Source organism: Neoarius graeffei, chromosome 2, assembly GCF_027579695.1.
Source record: "Neoarius graeffei isolate fNeoGra1 chromosome 2, fNeoGra1.pri, whole genome shotgun sequence".
Lineage (NCBI taxonomy): Eukaryota > Metazoa > Chordata > Actinopteri > Siluriformes > Ariidae > Neoarius > Neoarius graeffei.
The window spans coordinates 55,305,738-55,326,541 of record NC_083570.1 but is presented as its reverse complement, the minus strand read 5'-3'; the positions used below and the strand labels follow the sequence as shown (position 1 = coordinate 55,326,541).

Sequence of the window (20,804 nt, the reverse complement as noted above, 5' to 3'; positions counted from 1 at the left end):
TTGATGGAAATGGTAAGTCTTCGATTTTTTTTATTTGTTTATCTCCCTCATTCATTTCCGAATCATTTTTTGTAGGCTACTACACAGCGAATCGAGCTACAGCGAAAACGAAAATGCAGTGGTAAAAGGAAAGCAAGCAACAACTGGCACTTGTCTGTAGTAGGCTATGAGATATGTTATGGTTGTTATGGTAATGGTGTAACAAACTTTTTAGCAACCAGCAGACTGGCCTGTCTACACGTCAATCAGCGGGCACGTTATAATATTATGTGATAGGATGAATTGCTTTTCTGAAAACGCGCGGTTTTTTTTTTCGTTTTTTTTCTTGCGGAGTTCTGTGAGCTACTCTCATTGGCCCTGCGATCGACCAGTCGATCGCGATCGACGTATTGGGCACCCCTGAGAAATGAGAAAATGTGCAACATCTCTGACTGCAATGTTTGGGTCTACTTACTTGTGCGAGTCAGCCTTTTCACATATGAAAATTATAAAATCCAAATACCGCTCCACCCTGACCGACGATCATTTGGAGGCGTGCCTGAGACTGGCTATCAGTAGCTATATCCTGGACTATGCATCCCTTGTTGACTCCATCCAATGCATGTCATCATCTGAATAAGGTAGCCTACTGACCACTGATGTGAACATGCCCCTGTGTATGCACAAAAAAAAGACTACATGCATAAAGTTAATTGTCTGAAAGTTTCAATGTTTCAACAGTGAATTGTAGTGTGAGAGGGTGTGTAATGTAGGCCAATTGCCACTCTATGTATGTTAAAAAAAAGTCCTAGTTTTAAAAAAAGTTCATTTTCAATGTGTGGAATTTGATCATAAATGTAGGCCTGAATTTTATGGGCAATGTAATGTGAACCTGCCACATGCAAAAAAAAAAAAGGCTACATGCAATGTACACATAAAGTTAATTCATTGTCTGAAAGTTTCAGTTTGAACAGTGAGTTCTAGTATGAGGGTGTGTACTGTGGGCCAAATGCCTCTATCTATGTATGTATGTTAAAAGAAAATCGTAGTGTTAAAAAAAGTTACATTTCAATGTGTGGATTTTTTTTTATCATAAATGTAGGCTACTAAATTGTATGAGCAATGTAATGTCACTGTGTATGAAATCACATGCTGATTAGTAGCCTCTATTGTGGATGTTACTGTTGTTATTTCCAGGGTTGGTATGGAAATAAAACTCAATCATAAATGAATTCAACTTGTGATTTAAATGTGAAACCTTAGTGAAATAGCCCGTATGACACTGTGTTCATTTTGGTATTGTAAATTTAAAAAAGACACGTAATGTGCGTAGTTAGACTAACTACGCACATTACGTGTCTTTTTTAAATTTACGTGTCTTTTTTAAATTTACATGGGTGTATTAAATACACCCATGGTCAATGACTCACCATCTGTTTTCATCTTGAAAAATCCAACAGTAATGGATTGGTTTTTTTGAAGTTGTCTTCTGACCAGTTCTGAATGTTCTTCTTCTGTTGGTGGTTACCAGCATTTTGAATGTGCACTGTGCAGCGCTCAATTAGGCGCTGCACAGTGCACATTCAGTGCTCAATTATGTCCCCCATGCTCAAGTTCTTACAGCATAATTAGCTAGATTACATTGTTGATACATTCTGTATACACACCCATGGTCAATGACTCACCATCTGCTTTCATCTTGAAAAACCCAATAGTAATGTTTTTTTGAAGTCATCTTCTGACCAATTCTGAATGTTGTTCTTCTGTTGGTGGTTACCAACATTTTGAATGTGCACTGTGCAGTGCTCAGTTATCCGCTGCACAGTGCACATTCAACTCAGTGTTCTTTCTCAAAACATTTAATCCATAACACAGAGAAGGATGTTACTGTGGGCTCACACACATATCGTTTTTCTCCATCAGGCAGAGGATTACACATATTCTTAAATAATAAGAATTTTAAGAAGCCCTTAACCATTCTTCAAACATTACTCTAACATTACACTTAGTAAAAAAAAAAATGGATGGAACAGTGGAATCCCCATGTCTGTTGTTCATGTCTGTTCTACTGACTTTTTTAAACTTGTTTGCTTTTTGTGTTGATGTAATTGTTTATCATTTATTTTCTATAATAATTGATATGTGTGGTGATTTTGGTGACGCTACACTGTATAAGAGTGAAGTTATTGAATATTTTTTTGTAGTATCGCTTCAGTGTTGCCCTTTGTCCTGAGCATTCGTCTCACAGCCCAGTGTTATTTACTGCAGCCATGCCATCTACACTTTGCAGAAGCATGGTCACACTAACTACGGTTAAAAATAGTTGGCACGTCTACATCGTTTTGTACGGTAAAGCATATGGGCAATTAGTAGTGCATTCAAATCCACCCCATATATAGTACATGTTATAAATTTTTTTTTGGAGGTGGGGGTGGTGGGGTGGGTATGCAGAGAGAGTGCATCTGGGGCAGAGAGCGTGTCTTGAACAACACCAGTGTAAAAGCAATCAAGCAGCTGAAGAACGGCAAGACAGCTGGACCCAGCAGTATTCTGGCTGAGGTGCTTAAAGCATATACGCAGAACCATGGCCTCACTTTTTATTTATAAATGCCTGAAGCCTCAAGAATGGCATAGGAATAGTTTTAAGCATTAACAATAAATCTAATACAGTAATTTTTACGATTAAAGTGATTCATATAGGTAGCGGCCTGAGTGAATGACCTTGACATCTGTGACATCACAGCAGAAAGTCTATCGGGCTCATTGCCCTTTCCGCTATACTAAAACACAGAGCTGACTGCAACTCCGATCCTCCATTTTGAGCTAATTTATCGCCATGCCACGTAGATGAGTTGCTGGCTGGTGCAGCAACACAACAGAAGATGGATTTATGTTGCATTCATGGCCCAAGAATGTTCAAACTGCAAAGATTTGGATGCATTTTGTGAGATTCACAGGCACGTTAGGCACCTATGAAGTGGTCTCTCCTCTGCTCTGCACATTTTAGTGAGGACTCATATGAAACCTCTGATCTGTTGAGGAGCATTGGCTATAAGCCTGTATTGAAAGAGGGTGCAGTACCAACAATTAAAGGAAAATAAAACTATAAGAAAAGGGAAATTAAGTTCAGTTGCACCAATTCTCTCGGAGTATGAGCCGAGAGTTGTTGCTAAAACCTGGGACGAAATGGGACATATTATCACTCGGGCAGTTACCGCCCCGCAGTTGTTGCTAAAACCGGTGACGTCCCGTCCCATCCCATCCCATCCTGGGTTTAAGTAATTGCCTGAGCTGAGCAGTAATGGCGGAGTACTCAGTATGGAGAAAATGGAGAATAAGTGGACCAGCCGTCTGATTTCTCCGCTGGATATGCCTGCCTCAGCAGCAATATCTCGCCCTTACGTGGAAGAAGCGAATGAACGGAGAACATATCTGTGAAGATACTCAGTCATCCAGGTACATAGTAATCTGTGGTTGGTAGAAGAGAGCAACTGGACTTGCTTGAAAAGTCTTGAAGACGTTTCGCCTCTCATCCGAAAGGCATCCTCAGTTCTGTCTGTCTAATAGGGAGTATCAAGTATTTATCCTCTCATGGATCATCATAGAATCTGAATCAGAATGCTGATGGCTGCATTGTAGGTGGCTGATAGATGTCATAGACACCCACCTCTGTTCAGTGATGGTCGTTCCAAGTTGACAAAAATGAACGATCCTCTCTGGCTAAGATGTCTGCCAGTTTTCTGGAAGTCCTCTCATACTCCCACACCAGTCGAAGGGAACTCATCCCAAAGTGCGTAGAAACATATCTGTGAAGATACTCAGTCATCCAGGTACATAGTAATCTGTGGTTGGTAGAAGAGAGCAACTGGACTTGCTTGAAAAGTATGAGAGGACTTCCAGAAAACTGGCAGACATCTTAGCCAGAGAGGATTGTTCATTTTTGTCAACTTGGAACAACCATCACTGAACAGAGGTGGGTGTCTATGACATCTATCAGCCACCTACAATGCAGCCATCAGCTTTCTGATTCGGATTCTATGATGATCCATGAGAGGATAAATACTTGATCCTCCCTATTAGACAGACAGAACTGAGGATGCCTTTCAGATGAGAGGCGAAACGTCTTCAAGACTTTTCAAGCAAGTCCAGTTGCTCTCTTCTACCAACCACAAATGAAGGGAGAACTGATCGAACAACTGAAAGTCAGATTGTTTAAAAACAATCAGTCACAAGCTTGGCCTTCAAGAAGCGAGAACACAGATGGGTAAGCTGCAACTCTCATTTGGATAAAAGAACAACAAAAACAACAATGCCCGTTGTTTGCATACATTTAAATTAATACATGTAACTTGTATTGTGTATTTAAATCACCGATATAAGATTATTTAATTTGCTTCAGAATGTGATTGTCTCAGTTCATCTGATTATTTAATTAGCCTTTTATGTTTTATCAGTGAAAATGCATGCATGTACATGTATGTTGCATAAGTTATAACACCTATCCTGTTTTAATGAGAGTCAACCCACAATCAGTGAAGTCAAATCAGTCTTAGTTGAGCAAGTCGGTAACGCTATTTCTTACTTTCACCATAAATTTTTATTTTTATGACTTTGGTCTATAGCTGTCAATGGCCTTGGCCTTAAACCCGGTTCCAGCTGTGACGTCACGCGCTCAGGGCTGGCTGGCTCAGCGGGGCAGCTCGAATACCAACTTTGTGGTCGATTTTAACTCTCAAAAAATATATATATATTTTTTATTCCCATTTATGCAGCATACAAGAGTCAAGGATGGAGATACTATCCACTCAGAAATGTATTTAAAAATAAAGGTTCTGTGTATCTCCTTTAAGGCTGACATGGAGACTACGGTTGAGATGCTCCATCCCCTCTTCAAGAAGATCTGGGAAGATGAATAGGTGCCATCAGAGTGTAAAGAGGATATATTTTTCAAAAACAATAAAATTTCTCAGCTTCAACATTTGATATCTTGTCTTTGTACTATTTTCAATTAAAATAGGGTTTAAAATGATTTGCAGTAGGGTGTGCAAATTCTTGCATTCTGTTTTTATTTACAGTTTACACAGTGTCCCAACTTCTTTTTGGAATTGGGGTTGTAGTGTAAATGGTGGGTCTGATGCTGTGGGTTGTGTAAAACATGAAACCACAATAAACAAACAAATAAATAAAAAATCTCCGAGATGCTGTTGGCTGTGCAAAACATGAAACCACAAATCATTTCTCTGAGATTTTTTTTTTTTGTGGTTTCATGTTTTGCACAACCCACAGCATCAGATCCACCATTGGGTAATACATATACATGCCATGTATGTATGACACATTATCATAAATACACATGACATGAAGAAGAAGAAACCTTTATTCGTCACATGCACACTTCAAGCACAGTGAAATTCATCCTCTACATTTAACCCATCTGAAGCAGTGAACACACACACACTCAGAGCAGTGGGCAGCCACACCAGAGTGACCAGGGAGCAGTCAGGGGTCAGGTACCTTGCTCAAGGGCACCTCAGCCCAAGGCTGCCCCACATCAACCTAACTGCATGTCTTTGGATTGTGGGGGAAACCAGAGCACCCAGAGGAAACCCATGCAGACACAGGGAGAACATGCAAACTCCACACAGAAAGGCCCTCGCCAGCTGCTGGGTTCAAACCCAGAACCTTCTTGCTGCGAGGCGACCATGCTAACCACTACACCACCGTTCTGCAACACAAACTCCAGGAAACATGCCCAGACATGTCCAAAATTTGCGTCAAATCATGTCAGAATTTACAAAAACATGACATTTTAAGACCTTATACAGTATTCCTAAAACCTACTGTAAGATGTTTTAAGGATATTAAAGGATCCATGGCAAGCATGACATTGTGCCCTATTTTTACAATACCTGAGTCTTTTCATACCTGCTGTGAAAAATATTTTCGGAAAAATGCCAAATGAGAAATATAGTTTAATTCCTGCCACCTTTCTTTTTCCCTACACACTCTTCTGATCATTTAATAATTTCTGTATGTTTCTGGCTCAGTTCCCCTGAAGCACATCGAGGTGGATCTGCAGGTTCAAGGGCATGTAGCGGCAGTGACCTCCACCCTGCAGTATGTAAATGAGGAAGAGCAACCCCTGGAGGCTGTGTTTGTCTTCCCCATGCCTTCAGGAGCTGCTGTCTGTCAATTCAGCGCCAAGGTTGCAGACCAGGAGATAGTGGCTGAGGTTCAGGAGAAACAGGAGGTGACCGAAGTTGAGCTTTCCTGAAAATGATAAACTAATGATCTTGCCTGTAGTATCCTGTAGAGTAGTTAACAGCAATATCAGTGCAGCATGCAATATAAAATATAGGTAGACAGCATGTATCACACTGAGAGGGAATGTAACATTAACACATACATTTGCCTCTGTATCAGGCGCGAGAGCAGTATGATGATGCCCTGAGTTCAGGTCAGCAGGCTTTTCTGCTGGAGGAGAGTGAGGAGTCTGTGGACGTGTTCAAGCTGAGTGTGGGCTCTCTGCCCCCAGGCCAGAGTGCCACCATCACCTTCACCTTCATCACCGAGCTGAGTGTGCAGGCTGACCATTCACTGCAATTCTGCCTGCCAGCAGTGCTCAACCCCCGCTATACACCAGCCGGTATTAAACACACACATCCACCAGCACATGCCTTTCTGTCACATGCTGAAGACACAGTATTGAAAAATATGATATACTTCACTGTCACATACTCATCTCAATGTAAGGCATTATACTGATCAAACAAGCACTTAGCTTAATGGGTAATCTTCTTGGTAAATGAATCCTATAATCTGTTTTCTGCTTTATTTTCAGGTACAGGTGGTGGTATAGTATCAGAGATAACATCAAGTTCCACTGGCATTCCCTACTCTCTCTCTTTTACTGCGCACATAAACTCTCCAAACCCCATCACAAAAGTGGAGTCCAAATGTGCTCTCGAGCCTCTGATGTTCCTCAACACAGACCACACAAAGGCAAAGGTCTCTCTCTCTCTCTCTCTCTCTCTCTCTCTCTGTGCATGTACTGTACGTGCGCGAGAAAGAGATTTTTTAAGAATTTTTTATGTGACTTATCTAAGTGACTTTCCAGTAGGTGTATAATGATTAAGTGAATTAAGTCTCAATTTTACTGATTCATGGATTGAAAATTGTATCATTTAAATAAATTATATATTCACCAGAATTAAACAAAATGACAAACACAAAAATGTCCAAATATTTATTTCAGGATGAACATATTGTTGTTTTTATGGTAACATTTAAATTTGGCAGTAAACACAGCCGCACGTCTGCATATAACTTTAAATAGGATTTTTTGTAAGCAGAAATTTTTTATCAGAAAACTGATTGTGTTTGTGCATTAACATATGTATACTGTATATATATTGTGTGTGTGTGTGTGTATATATTTAGGCAAGCCTTTGTGCAGGTCATAAGTTTGACCAGGATGTCGAGCTGTATCTCTATTATCAGAATCCCCATCAGCTAACTGCTATAGTGGAGTCTGGAGCTCCCACGGCACAGCCAGGTACAGTTTCACCAATCTCTTTTCTGAACGCTGGTAAAAGGAAAAAATATACTACTATTAAAACAAGACAGCAAAAGCAAATCAAATTTTGATCATGTGATAGTTCTTTCTTTTCTTATTTTCCTTTTATTACCTTTCTGTTTGTTTATTTTTCCGCTTAGGGACTCTCATGGAAGACCCTGTGGTCATGATCAGTTTCTATCCAGAGTTTCCTGTGTCAGTAATGTCCTCTACATCATCGTGTGGTGAGTTTGTGTTTGTTATTGACAGATCTGGCAGTATGGACAGCAGAATGCATCATGGGCTGGGTGCACAACACCGCATCAAATGTGCCAGGGTAAGACTCAACACTTAACTGATCTGCAGCTATTTTTCTTTTTTCATCGTAACAGCTCTTGCCATATAAAAAATTATAAAAAAATGTTTCAAACGAATTTAGGTTCAATAATAATAATAATAATAATAGGAAAAAGAAGAAGAATCATGACAGCACAGTGGTGTAGTGGTTAGCACTGTCACCTCACAGCAAAAAGGTTCGAGCCCAGTGGCCAACAGGGGCCTTTCTGTGTGGAGTTTGCATGTTCTCACCATGTCTGCATGGGTTTCCTCCAGGTTCTCCGATTTCCCCCACAGGCCAAAGGCATACAGGTTAGGCTAATTGATGGCTCTAAATTGACCATAGGTATGAATGTGAGTGTGAAATGTTGTTTGTCTCAGTGTCAGCTTTTGATGATCTGGTGACTTGTCCAGGGTGTACCCTGCCCCTTGCCCATAGTCAGCTGAGATAGGCTCCAGCTTGCCCACGACCCTGCACAGGATAAGCAGTTACAGATAATGGATGGATAGTAATAATAATAATAATAATAAGAAGAAGAAGAAGAAGAAGAAGTGGCAATCGAAACACGGTAAACAAGTCAGCATTCATTTCAGGCTTAAAGCTGATCCTATCTGACTGGCTGTTCCATCAATTTTCCTCTCCAGTGTCCACTCCACAGACAATAAAATAGGCTGCATAAAACTGCTTCGGGCCTTCTAAAATAAAATGAGACACAGTTGTGCCCTCATCTTCACCAAGACATGGCTGTATGAGGGCATCACCAATTATTCCATGCAGCTTCATGGGCTAACCATTTTCTGAGCAGACAGGATAGCTTCTTTGTCTTATAAGATGCGTAGCAGGGGCCTGTGTGTTTACAGCAACAAGGAATGGTGTACAAACACGGTGATCACTCCAGCACACTGCTCAGTACTCTTGGAGGTCTTAGGTCCTGTCCACACGGCAACGGATTCAGGTGACTCCGATACAATTGCTTATCGTTTAGGCCTGGCGTCCACACGGCACCGGCGTTTTGGGTGCCCAAAACGCAATCTTTTTGAGAACGGGTTCCAGAGTGGAAAGATCTGGCAACGTTGCCGTTGTGAAGTCGTCTGGATGAGTAGAACGGATTTGTTTATGATGACGTCACAACCACATGACTGTGAGTGCTTCACGCCGGGTAGAAGTGTAATGAATATCACCAGGATATCACTAGGAAAAAGCCTTACAGAGCACTAGTGAGAGTGAAACACGAGCTTGGATATTATTATTATTATTATTATTATTATTATTATTATTATGTTCAGTGTTAGTTCACAGTAGTAATGCAAGAAGCAGAATAGTGACAGTAATAGTGAAGCAAAAACATGCAATTGTACAAACACTGCAGCTCTACAGCAAAATATTCATTTATGAAATGGTCTGATTCTTAACACCAGTAGTGCCAATGATCTTCTCATTGCGTTGCGATGCGATGCGAGTTGTCAACAAATCCTATAACTTGGTTCATGAAACGCGCTTACAAAATATTTTCACTGTGAATATTTATTGTGTAATGGTGCAAAGTGAGAGAGAGAGAGAGAGAGAGAGAGAGAGAGACTCTGCCCTTAGGGCAGAGTCAATCCCGCCAGCAAAAATAGGGAAAAAAAGGAGCGATCTCACCTCTTCAGATGTTGGTTTAAGTCCGACAATACATTCCTCAAAAAGGGCGTAGAGGAGCAAATTAATCCATCAACGTGTAGCATTCAATTTATTCCGGACCATTAAAGACGCCGCCTTCCGCGTAGAATCATACGTCATCCTCGCCGCCATATTGGATAGGTCAAAGTGGAGAATAAAGATTCATGCGCTGCCTTTAACTGTACCAACAGGTTTACCATCCAAACGAGATCATATGGGATTACCTTTCACAGGTGAGAAACAACAAATTAATCCATCAACGTGTAGTATTCAATTTATTCCGGACCATTAAAGACGCCGCCTTCCGCGTAGAATCATACGTCATCCTCGCCGCCATATTGGATAGGTCAAAGCGGAGAATAAAGATTAGCTGCGTTTAACTGTACCAACAGGTTTGCCGTCCAAACGAGATCATATGGGATTACCTTTCACAGGTGAGACTGGAAAAATACTTTTCATTGTATTTGGTCATTATAATGTAATTTTACGAACAGATTTTCCTGACTTTGTGGCTAATATGAAGTCTCGCGCATAATAGTTTATGCGCATGCATCCTTACTTCTTCTATTGTTCTGGTGTCTCCGAAGGGACTGTCTTACAGCGCCCCTAGAGGTGTGGCATGTGTATTGCATCGTTTTCAGCAAGCGTTGCGTTGCCATATGGACCTGATATTTTACTGATCGTTGCCCATTTGGACGCGATATATTTTTAAATAACATCTCGTTGCCGTTGTCGTGTGGATGTAGCCTTAGTAGTCAGATGCAGACCTTTCTATCTCCCTAGAGAATTCACCTCTGTGATCATCATGGCTGTTTACATTCCTGTTAGCACTACTGCTATTGCGAAAGCTAATGGTGCCCTGGGTGAACTCTATGGGAAAATCATTGAGCTACAGATGGCTTACCCTGACGGCTTCTTCATTATCACAGGGGATTTCAACAATGCATTGTTAAAGGGTAACCACAGCAAAAAATAAACATAGGCTAGAACTATTGCAAATTTTGCACAAATGCATTTTGACTACCCTGTATTGTCACACTGTGTCATCTAAAGCGGTGTGTTAAAATTCTTTGGCATTCCTACTCACTTTAGGGTGCAGCCATATTGCCCTTTTATGGGCAGTGTCAAAGGTCAGCATGGCATAGAATCGTTGATTAGTTTCCTGTATCTTGATTGGACTGCAATGCAGCAGGATGTATAGAACAGTTTTGAAAAATGGCAGAGTGCAAAGCCTATGGTTGCAAAAATAATAAACATGATAATAAGGGAACACATGTTTTCTGTGTTCCATTGCTGACAACCAAGCAATGTAAATGATTTGCTGAACAGTGGCTACCAACTTGAACAGGTCACACTTTAGAAACAATCTCCTTCGGTAGAAATTCTGTTGTTTGCAAGGACCATTTGAGCCTGATTGCTTTGAAAGGAATCTACAGGCCGAGCTCTTGGGCTACGCAGGTCAAGTTAGACTCAAGCCCAATGCTGTGCCAACAATATTCCAACACCATCCACAGAAAAGGAATTCCGGCAATACAAGCTGATTAACAAGAATAGCATAGACATTCAAAGCTACTATATTATATAAATTTAGGCACTGCCTATACCTCCTGATGAGTGTAAAATGTGTTGGTAAATAATCCCACATTTATATTTTTAAAAAGCAAATTAAAAATAAGCACTGGATAAAATCCCATCTCTCTTGTATAAATGAAGATACAAATTTCGTTGTCCGATGGTCCAGTGTTGATGAAATATGTTGCCTTGCACTTACGATCAGGTTCCCTATGGTTGAAAAAGCCATCAAAAATCAGGTTGATGCTTTACCATATTCTCTTAAGTATGTAGCTTTGCTTCGCCTGCTTTGCTGCACTATAAACTCAGACATGACTTTGAGCTGTCACTAGCCTGTATTTAGACCATATAAACTATTGTGGCACATTGCATGTCTATACCTGTATCCACACACAATAAATAAAGAGACTTTACAGCTAGTATAGACATACATAAACACCTGAACACACTGAGTTTCTATATATAATCAGCTGCTTATCAATTTGCAAGTTCTCCATCTGGTGCTGTCCCTCTCACACTTGTATATAGTCTATTTCCAATACAGGCTTGTGTGCAACATACCTTTTCAAACTGGGTTTATCCATCCATCCATTATCCGTAATAACTTATCCTGTGCAGGGTTGCAGACAAGCTGTAGCCTATCCCAGCTGACTATGGGTGAGAGGCAGGGTACACCCCGGACAAGTTGCCAGATCATCACAGGGCTCATACATAGACACAAACAACCATTCACATTCACACTTGTGGTCAATTTAGAACCACCAATTAGCCTAACCTGCATGTCTTTGGACTGTGGGGGAAACCGGAGCACCCAGAGGAAACCCACGCAGACACGGGTAGAACATGCAAACTCTACACAGAAAGGCCCCCGTCAGCCACTGGGCTCGAACCCAGAACCTTCTTGCTGTGAGGCGACAGTGCTAACCACTGCACTACCACGCCACCTCAAACTGGGTTTATCTGTGAAACACTTCAGTCACTGTGCCCATATTGTATTGCATATAAGTTTGTGCTCTTTACAACAAACACATTCAATGTCAGTTTTCTGCTTGGCACACTTTCTACATTGGCACCATATAGCTGCCAAACACTTTTACCTGCTTTCCCGACTTTGTGCTTTCAAAGCTCCATTGATTTCATCATTGGAATCATCCAATGATTTGCTGCTGAAATCATTTACCAAATGTGGATAGTCCTTTTTCCAAGGTTCAAATAGATATCAGATTTCTCTGCTATACTAACTTGAAGATAACTCTCTTTCATTTGAGTAAATCCAGGCTAACAAGTATGTTTACATCGGCTACACTTAACTTCCAGTACTTGGCTATCAACAACTTGACGTCACATCCTGGGCATCATATTGGTTGCTCATGTGCAAAAAGCTTGATGTGCTTTTGGACTTTTAAGCACTTAAACCTACTTATGATAGCTAATCAGGTGGCTGTGCTTGTGTGCATTATTTTAATTTGGGCTTGTGCTATCGATATTGATCATGTTTAAATGCTGTACCTGTACACTAAAGAGAGTACTTCCCAAATTCCAACAGCACATAGACTTGGCCACATGTGGGGAGAACATACTAGACCTTGTTTACACAAACATACACTGTGTTTACAGGGCTGCACCCCACCGACACCTTGGACAGTCTGACCACCTCTCCATCCTTCTCACCCTAGCCTACAGACCCATCCAAAAATGGATCAAACCAGTCGTGAAAGAGGTGAGAATCTGGCCTCAGGGATCCATCTCAGTGCTGCAGGGCTGCTTTGAAAGCACAAACTGGGACATTTTCAGGGAAGCTGCCACCTATGGCAGCACAGTGGACCTGGAGGAATACACAGCCTCAGTGACTGGCTCCACTGGAAAATGCAATGAAGATGTTACTGTCTCTAAAACCATTATCACCCAGGCAAACCAGAAACCCTGGTTCACCTCGGAAGTGCACACCCTGGTGAAGGCTGGAAATGCTGCCTTTAAGTCTGGTGACAGAGAGGCTCACAGCAGGGCTAGTACTAAACCGTCCCAGGCCGTCAGGAAGTCAAAGTGTGCCTATGCAAACAAAATCCATGGTCACTTCATGGACTTCATGGACACAGGGCGCATGTGGCAGGGGTTACAATCCATTACAGACTACAAGCCACCATTGCAGGCCTGTAGTAGATGTGATGCTTCTTTGCCAGACATGCTATATGCATATCTGCAGGACGGGACAAAATACCTGGCTGTGTGCTCAGAAAATGTGCTGACCACCTGGCAGATGTTCTAACTGACATCTTCAACTCATGTCTGACCACAGCAGTGGTCCTTACCTGCCTCAAAACCAGCAGAATCATCCCAGTGCCCAAGAAGTCAACTGTGTCCTACCTCAATGACTACCGGCTTGTAGCACTCACACCCATCATCACCAAGTGTTTCAAGATGCTAGTACTGAGGCAGATGAAGACTCAACTCCCAGAACAATTAGACCCACTACAGTTTGCATATTAGTTCAACCGAACAACAGATGATGTCGTCTCAACTGCCATCTACCTCACACACACTCATCTGAACAAAAAAATACAATTTTGTCAGAATGCTGTTCATAGCTCAGCATTCAATGCAACCATTCCATGCAGACTGGTAAGAAAGCTGAGCCTACTGGACATGAACACCTCCCTCTGTAACTGGATCCTGGATTCCTCACTGACAGACCCCAATCTCTCAGCATAGGCAGCAATGCCTACAGGATCATCAGACTGAGCACCGGCGCACCCAAGGTTGTGTGCTCAGCCCACTGCTATTCACCCTGCTGACACATGACTATTCTGCCAAGCACCATTCGAACCATATTATCAAATTTGCAGATGACACAGCAGTGGTAAGACTCATCAATAACAAAGATGAGTCTGCATACAGAGAGGAGGTCAGACAGCTGGTGGACTGGTATTGAGACAACAACTTGTCTCTGAATGTTAAAAATTCAAGCCTCAGCAGCGGGCCCCGAACCCCATACTCCCGAAGCATCCCCCACAGGGCACCACAAGGGACATGGTCGTAAGCCTTCTCCAGGTCCACAAAACACATGTAGACTGGCTGCACAGCAAATTCCTCAGTGTTGAATTAACACTTTCAGAGTTAATTTGTGTCCAATTGGACCTATATAAACACAGTAGGGTGTTAAATCAACACTCTGGGTGTTAATTCAACACTGGGGATTTTGCTGTGTGGGCAAACTCCCATGCACCCTCCAGCACCCTTGCAATTGTAAAGAGCTGGTCCAGTGTTCCATGACCAGGACAAAAAACACTTTGTTCTTGCTGAATCTGAGGTTTGACTATCGACCAGACTCCCCTTTCCAGCACCCCAGCATAGGCTTTCCCGTGGAGGCTGAGAAGTGTGATCCCCCTATCATTGGAACATACTCTCCAGTCCCCCTTTTTGAAAAGGGTGACTACCACCCCAGTCTGCCAATCCAGAGGCACTGTCCCCAACCTCCATGCAGTGTTGAAGAGGCATGTCAGCCAAGACAGCCCAACAACATCCAGCGCCTTCAGAAACTCAGGGCGAATCACATCCACCCCTGGAGCCTGGCAACCGAGGAGCTTTTTAACCACCTCAGCAACCTCAGCCCCCAAGATGGGCAAGTCTTCCCAATCACCCTCAGACTCTGCATCCTCTATGGATGACATGAAGGTGGGATTGCATTTTGTGCAATTTTTTTACCTTGCGCAATACCAGAAAAATTCAGTTGAAATCAAGCCATTTGAGGTGAATTGGTCCACCTCTGAAAAAACTTGTCATTTGAATTTCCCAGCAAACGTTGATTTTTGTGATGTCATGTGCAGGACGCCTCCCTCTGAATCCTACGTCAGCGCTGGTTTGTTTATGAGGAAACGACCTGTAGTTTTCTGCAAATTTCTTCAACGTTATTGCGTAATTATTAAAATGGTTAACACATGTATCGTAGGAGGGTGTAACAACACCAGTCTTGATGGGATTAGTACTCATAGTTTTCCAAAAGACTGGACAATGAGAGAGAAATGGGAGTGCTTCATGCGAGGCACCCGGAAGCAGCCGATGACCAACAGAGCTGAGGATCAACAAAATTGGCGATTCACAAGTTGCCTGTTGCCAGGGTAAGAAATAAGAGAGACTATACTCTAAATTAGGTGTTCCTGTGTTTGTGTGGTACACGGACAATGTTATTTATTGACACACACAAAAGCAAACAACACGAAAGCGCTGGGCGATAATACGCTTACTTAGATTAGATTAGATTAGATTAGATTAGATTAGATTAGATTAGATTAGATTAGATTAGATTAGATTAGATTAGATTAGATTAGATTCTCTTTGGCAGTCCAGTCTCAGGAGACCATCTGTGCACCTCTGGAGGTGTGACTTCTGTTGTGGCTTCTAATGTGGCTTAAGAGTCCACTCCTGGATCTGCACGCCCTATTGCACACAGTGCATATGTGTTGTGCAGTTGAGGGTGCGTTTGGTGCTACAATCTTCTGTTGTCTCCGTTTCTCCGCTGCAAGTTCTCCCCTTCTCTTGTCTGCTTCTGTGATTCCGTTATGCACAACTTGGCGCCAGGCAGCTCTGTTCTCAGCCTGTGCTTCCCAGGTGTCTGTAGAGATGTTGCATGCTTTCAAGTCTCTGTTAAAAGTGTCCTTGAAGCGTAAAGCTGGACGACCAACTCGTCTAGAGCCAGAGGTTAGTTGACCATACAGCACATCCTTAGGAATCCTTCCATCCTCCATACGTCTAACATGTCCTAGCCAGCGAAGGCGGCGTTGGCTAAGGATGGTGTAGATGCTCTGTACTTTTGCTCATTGCAGGATGTCACTGTTGGGTACTTTATCCCTCCAACTAATTCCTAAGATGCGCCGAAGACATCGCATATGGAAGGTGTTCAGTCGATGTTCTTGTCGTACATATGTGCTCCATGTCTCGCTTCCATACAGTAAGACACTGAGTACGCAGGCCTGGTATACTTGTATTTTTGTGTGCAGTGACAGAACTCTGTTTTCCCATACCCTCTGGGTGAGTCTTGCCATTGTGGTATTAGCCTTCCCAATCCGTTTGTCTAGTTCAGCGTCTAGTGACAGTGTGTTGGTAACTGTAGAGCCTAGGTAGGTGAAGCTGTCCACTGTTTTTAAGAGTACATTGTCCATGGTGATAGCAGGGGGTGTGCTAACCCCTTGTGCACAAACGCAAGTTTTCTCCAAGCCTACGGTGAGTCCAAACAGCTTACATGCAGTACCAAAGCAGTTGCTCAATCTCTGAAGTGCGGCCACTGTATGGGCCACGAGCACTGCATCGTCCGCAAAAAGCATCTCAGTAGTACTGTCCTCACCTTGGTCTTGGAGCGGAGTCGTGCAAGGTTAAACAGCTTTCCATCGGACCTTGTGTGTAGATAAACGCCGTCTGTGGATGTGTTGAAGGCGTGCGACAGAAGTATGGAAAAGAAAATTCCAAAGAGTGTTGGTGCCAGCATGCAACCTCGTTTTACCCCACTATTTATGGAGAAAGGGTCCGAGCAGGATCCATCGTACAAGACTGTTCCTTTCATGTTGGTGTGGAAAGACACCACCATGCTACGCAGTTTTGGTGGGCAGCCGATCTTCTTTAGATTAGATTAGATAGAACTTTATTGATCCCTTTGGGAGGGTTCCCTCAGGGAAATTAAAAAGATACCGTCCACAGCCTGGTAAAAAGCAGCCAAAGTATCTAAGTAGCCTTGCTGTGACAGAGTGAATCCCCTCACATGCAGTGGCTGCGTTTGCCCTTGGAGGGATGTAAACACAGATGGTGATGCTAGCAGCTAGCAGTCCATGTTAGCATCTGGTGCAAGGTGTGTTAGCCATGTCTCCATAAAAATAAATAAGCTGCTCTCCCGGTAAATCCGCTGGTTGTTCAGTGTGGATAGCTCGTCGACCTTATTTGGCAGCAAGTTCACATTCCCCATGATAACGCAGGGAATGGATGGTTTGTAGCGCCGCTAGCCTAGCCTTTAGCTTAGCCCCCGCTTTGCAGCCCCTGGGTTTCCTCCTCAGCTCGGCCAGGATTGGGGTGTCGTATCCCAGCTCGTCTTGTTGTTTTCAGGGCCAGCAGCTCCTCTCTCGAATAAGTGAGAAAACTGGCTCCTGGTTGCGTGTTAAAGTTAAAAATATCCATGGGATATGAAGAAAAACACACTATATCTTCGTATGAAGAGCAGAAAAGTAAAAAGGTGGAAAAAAGAGGTTTAAAGAGCTAAAAACTACAGAGCTACTGGAGAGGCAGCCATCTCACACAGCTCCCAAGGTCACATTTTCTTTACATTTTACTTCACATGTATCAAGGGATATGCGTGTCAGGGCTTGAGATCTTGGGACCTGTAAAACACATTAAATGTATATACAACCCTGCTTAGCCGATTCCATGTGTGTAGCTTATGAAATCTTTCTCCGACAGTAGCCAGTACTCTTCTAAATGAAGAGATATAAATACATAATAGTGATTAGAAAAATATGATTTATGTAACAATAGATAGATGAGCATGAATCCATGGGTTTAGAAGCTCAGGCGACAATTCCATATTTCAATGCAAAATCGCTAGCTGCTAAACTTGGTCTACACAGACTGTGCTTTGAATCCATGCAAGCTCCCTCAGCCTGCTGGCGGTTCCGCACGTGACATCACGAATCTGGCTCCAGACTCCCTTGGGATTTTTCCAGACGAGTTTTGTTATTTTATTTTTTTCTGCTGTAGACAGATGGCCTTCTGCAAAATTTCCCTTCTGGATGAGTGTGTAAAGGGACATACTTTCTTATAAAAAACACAAAATTGGTCTAGGATATGCCCTTTAATGTTCATGAGTCAGCCATCAGGAGAACACTGAACAACAATGGTGTGCATGGCAGGGTTGCAAGGAGAAACCCACTGCTCTCCAAAAAGAACACTGCTGCTCATCTGCAGTTTGCTAAAGATCACGTGGACATGCCAGAAGGCTATTGGAAAAATGTTTTGTGGATGGATGAGACCAAAATAGATCTTTTTGGTTTAAATGAGAAGTGTTATGTTTGGAGAAAGGAAAACACTGCATTCCAGCATAAGAACCTTTTCCCATCTGTGAAACATGGTGGTGGTAGTGTCATGGTTTGGGCCTTTTTTGCTGCATCTGGGCCAGGACGGCTTGCCATCATTGACAGAACAATGAATTCTGAATTATACCAGTGAATTCTAAAAGAAAATGTCAGGACATCTGTCTATGAACTGAATCTCAAGAGAAGGTGGGTCATGCAGCAAGACAACAACCCTTAGCGCACAAGTTGTTCTACCAAAAAATGGTTAAAGAAGAATCAAGTTTATGTTTTGGAATGGCCAAGTCAAAGTCCTGACTGTAATCCAATCAAAATGTTGTGGAAGGACCTGAAGCGAGCAGTTCATGTGAGGAAACCTACCAACATCCCAGAGTTGAAGCTGTTCTGTACAGAGGAGTGGGCTAAAATTCCTCCAAGCCGGTGTGCAGGACTGATCAACAGTTACTGGAAATGTTTAGTTGCAGTTATTGCTGCACAAGGGGGTCACACCAGATACTGGAAGCAAAGGTTCACATACTTTTGCCACTCACAGATATGTAGTAGTGGATCATTCTCCTCAGTAAATAAATGACGAAGTATAATATTTTTTGTCTTATTTGTTTAACTGGGTTCTCTTTATCTACTTTTAGGACTTGTATGAAAATCTGATGATGTTTTAGGTCATATTTATGCAGAAATATAGAAAATTCTAAAGGGTTCACAAACTTTCAAGCACCACTGTGCATTGCTCTTTTTGTTTCTCAGTGCTCGGTTTACTTTGCACTGACATTTAAAACTGGTACAAAGTCACTTTACACTCTACGTTGTATAATGTACATTCCTATTATATTATTGATTGCTCATTTTGCACAATTTGTTTGTCCTTTTGCCTGCACTGATTTATATTTGACTGTTGTCTTGTATTTTGTTTTTTATGTTGCACCAAAGGTCTTAGAAAATGTTCAGCTTTACGATATACTTGTATATGGATGGGCTGACAATACAGATATCTTGAAGCTGCTATAATAATAATAATAATAATAATGAAAGCCCTGTGATGACCTGGCGACTTGTCCAGGGTGTACCCTGCCTTTCGCCCGTAGTCAGCTGGGATAGGCTCCAGCTTGCCTGTGACCCTGTAGAACAGGATAAAATGGCTAGAGATGATGAGATGAGATAATAATGACTATGTGAATAATAATGTGCTTAGGACACTCTGCTCCTGCTGCTGAAGAGTCTCCCCATGGGCTGTTACTTCAACATCTATGGCTTTGGCTCTCGTTATGAGTCCTTCTTCCCGTGAGTAACCCTCACATGAGCCAGTGAACCTGTAGTATTTCTGTCACTCAGTTCATTAATCAGACACAAGCATGGATGAAATGAGATGAAATGGTATTGGCCTGGTGGTAGCAACAAGTAGCACTGCTGATTCATAGCTCCAGATTTTGACCTCCAGTTTCTGTCTGTGTGGTCTTATGTTCTCATAGTGTCAGCTTAGGTTTCTTTTGGGTTTTCTGGTTTCCTCCCACTTCCCAAAAATATGCCAGTTGGTATATTGGTGAAGATAAACTGTCCCTAAGTGTGAGTGAATATATGCAAGTTGATTTCCAATGAACTGACATCCAGGGTGTATCCCTGTCTGATGCCCAGTGTTCCTGGGATTGACTCATGACCCTGAGCAGGATAAGGGCCTGGTCCCACAACACTGATAACTATATCTATAACTACATCTATGACTATACCTCTGCCTGAATTTATTTCCAGTCTGGAGCAGTGACACCACAACTACAATCCCGACTATAATATCGGTTGGTCCTGCCACTCAGGTTAATAAATGCATGCAACTTAGGAATCGTCATGGAAGTTTTTTTCCAAGTAGTAGCACATTATTGTGGGTCATACTGTACAGCTTAGACTTCAAAACAACCCATACACATGCTCCGGTGGTTGACAAAATACGCATAGGTCACAGACTATGGAAATATAATAAAATGGATAGAAAATACAGAGTGGTTACGGATTTTAATATGGATGCATCACAGATGCTCATCGTTTACGGACTGGTCACGGACGTTTCAGTATGTTACAGATTCTGTGAATCCATATTCCACGACTTCATGATGCAACAAGGATGTACAAAGATGTTCAGGAAAAACAGCATGTGCTCGGACAATGTCCCATGTAAACAATAACCTGATTGGTTAGATGTTTTATTGGATCAGGTCCAGGCCTGGAAAAATCACTCCAGAAGCAATCTCACCGAGACTGATAAACCCAGGACTGGGCTATAGGTATCGTTATCGGTCTGGTGTGACCACCAACCACATAAACTGCAGGGGACTGATTTATTTATAATTACCATTATAATTGTCATTATAGTTATCAGTATTGTGGGACTGGGCCTGAAAGTCATTACTAAAAGTGAATAAGTGAGAGTGATGCAAAGCTGGTTAGATGTGATGAGTCACAGCTTTGCTGTGTTTGCTGTGTGTTTCTCTGGCTTTAGTAAAAGTGTTCAGTATAGTCAAGACACTATGAAGCAGGCAGTGAAGAAGTTAAAGAAAATGCAAGCAGACATGGGGGGCTCAGAGATTCTGCGACCTCTGAAACACATTTACAAACAGCCGTGCATCCCCAGCCACCCAAGACAGGTAAT

At 42.3% G+C, this 20,804-nt stretch overlaps 1 protein-coding gene across 1 annotated transcript in view; it reads left to right on the top strand.

Moving 5' to 3' along the window:
* The first annotated feature begins 2,424 nt into the window (after window positions 1-2,424).
* The window catches only part of LOC132869602 (von Willebrand factor A domain-containing protein 5A-like), a 53,255-nt gene continuing 34,875 nt past the window's right edge, over window positions 2,425-20,804 (top strand). The window contains exons 1-8 of the mRNA XM_060902878.1: window positions 2,425-2,524; window positions 6,027-6,229; window positions 6,403-6,625; window positions 6,821-6,987; window positions 7,420-7,534; window positions 7,696-7,871; window positions 19,359-19,447; window positions 20,655-20,799. Coding sequence (XP_060758861.1) covers window positions 2,425-2,524; window positions 6,027-6,229; window positions 6,403-6,625; window positions 6,821-6,987; window positions 7,420-7,534; window positions 7,696-7,871; window positions 19,359-19,447; window positions 20,655-20,799 — 1,218 coding nt within the window. The remainder of the gene's footprint in view (window positions 2,525-6,026; window positions 6,230-6,402; window positions 6,626-6,820; window positions 6,988-7,419; window positions 7,535-7,695; window positions 7,872-19,358; window positions 19,448-20,654; window positions 20,800-20,804) is intronic.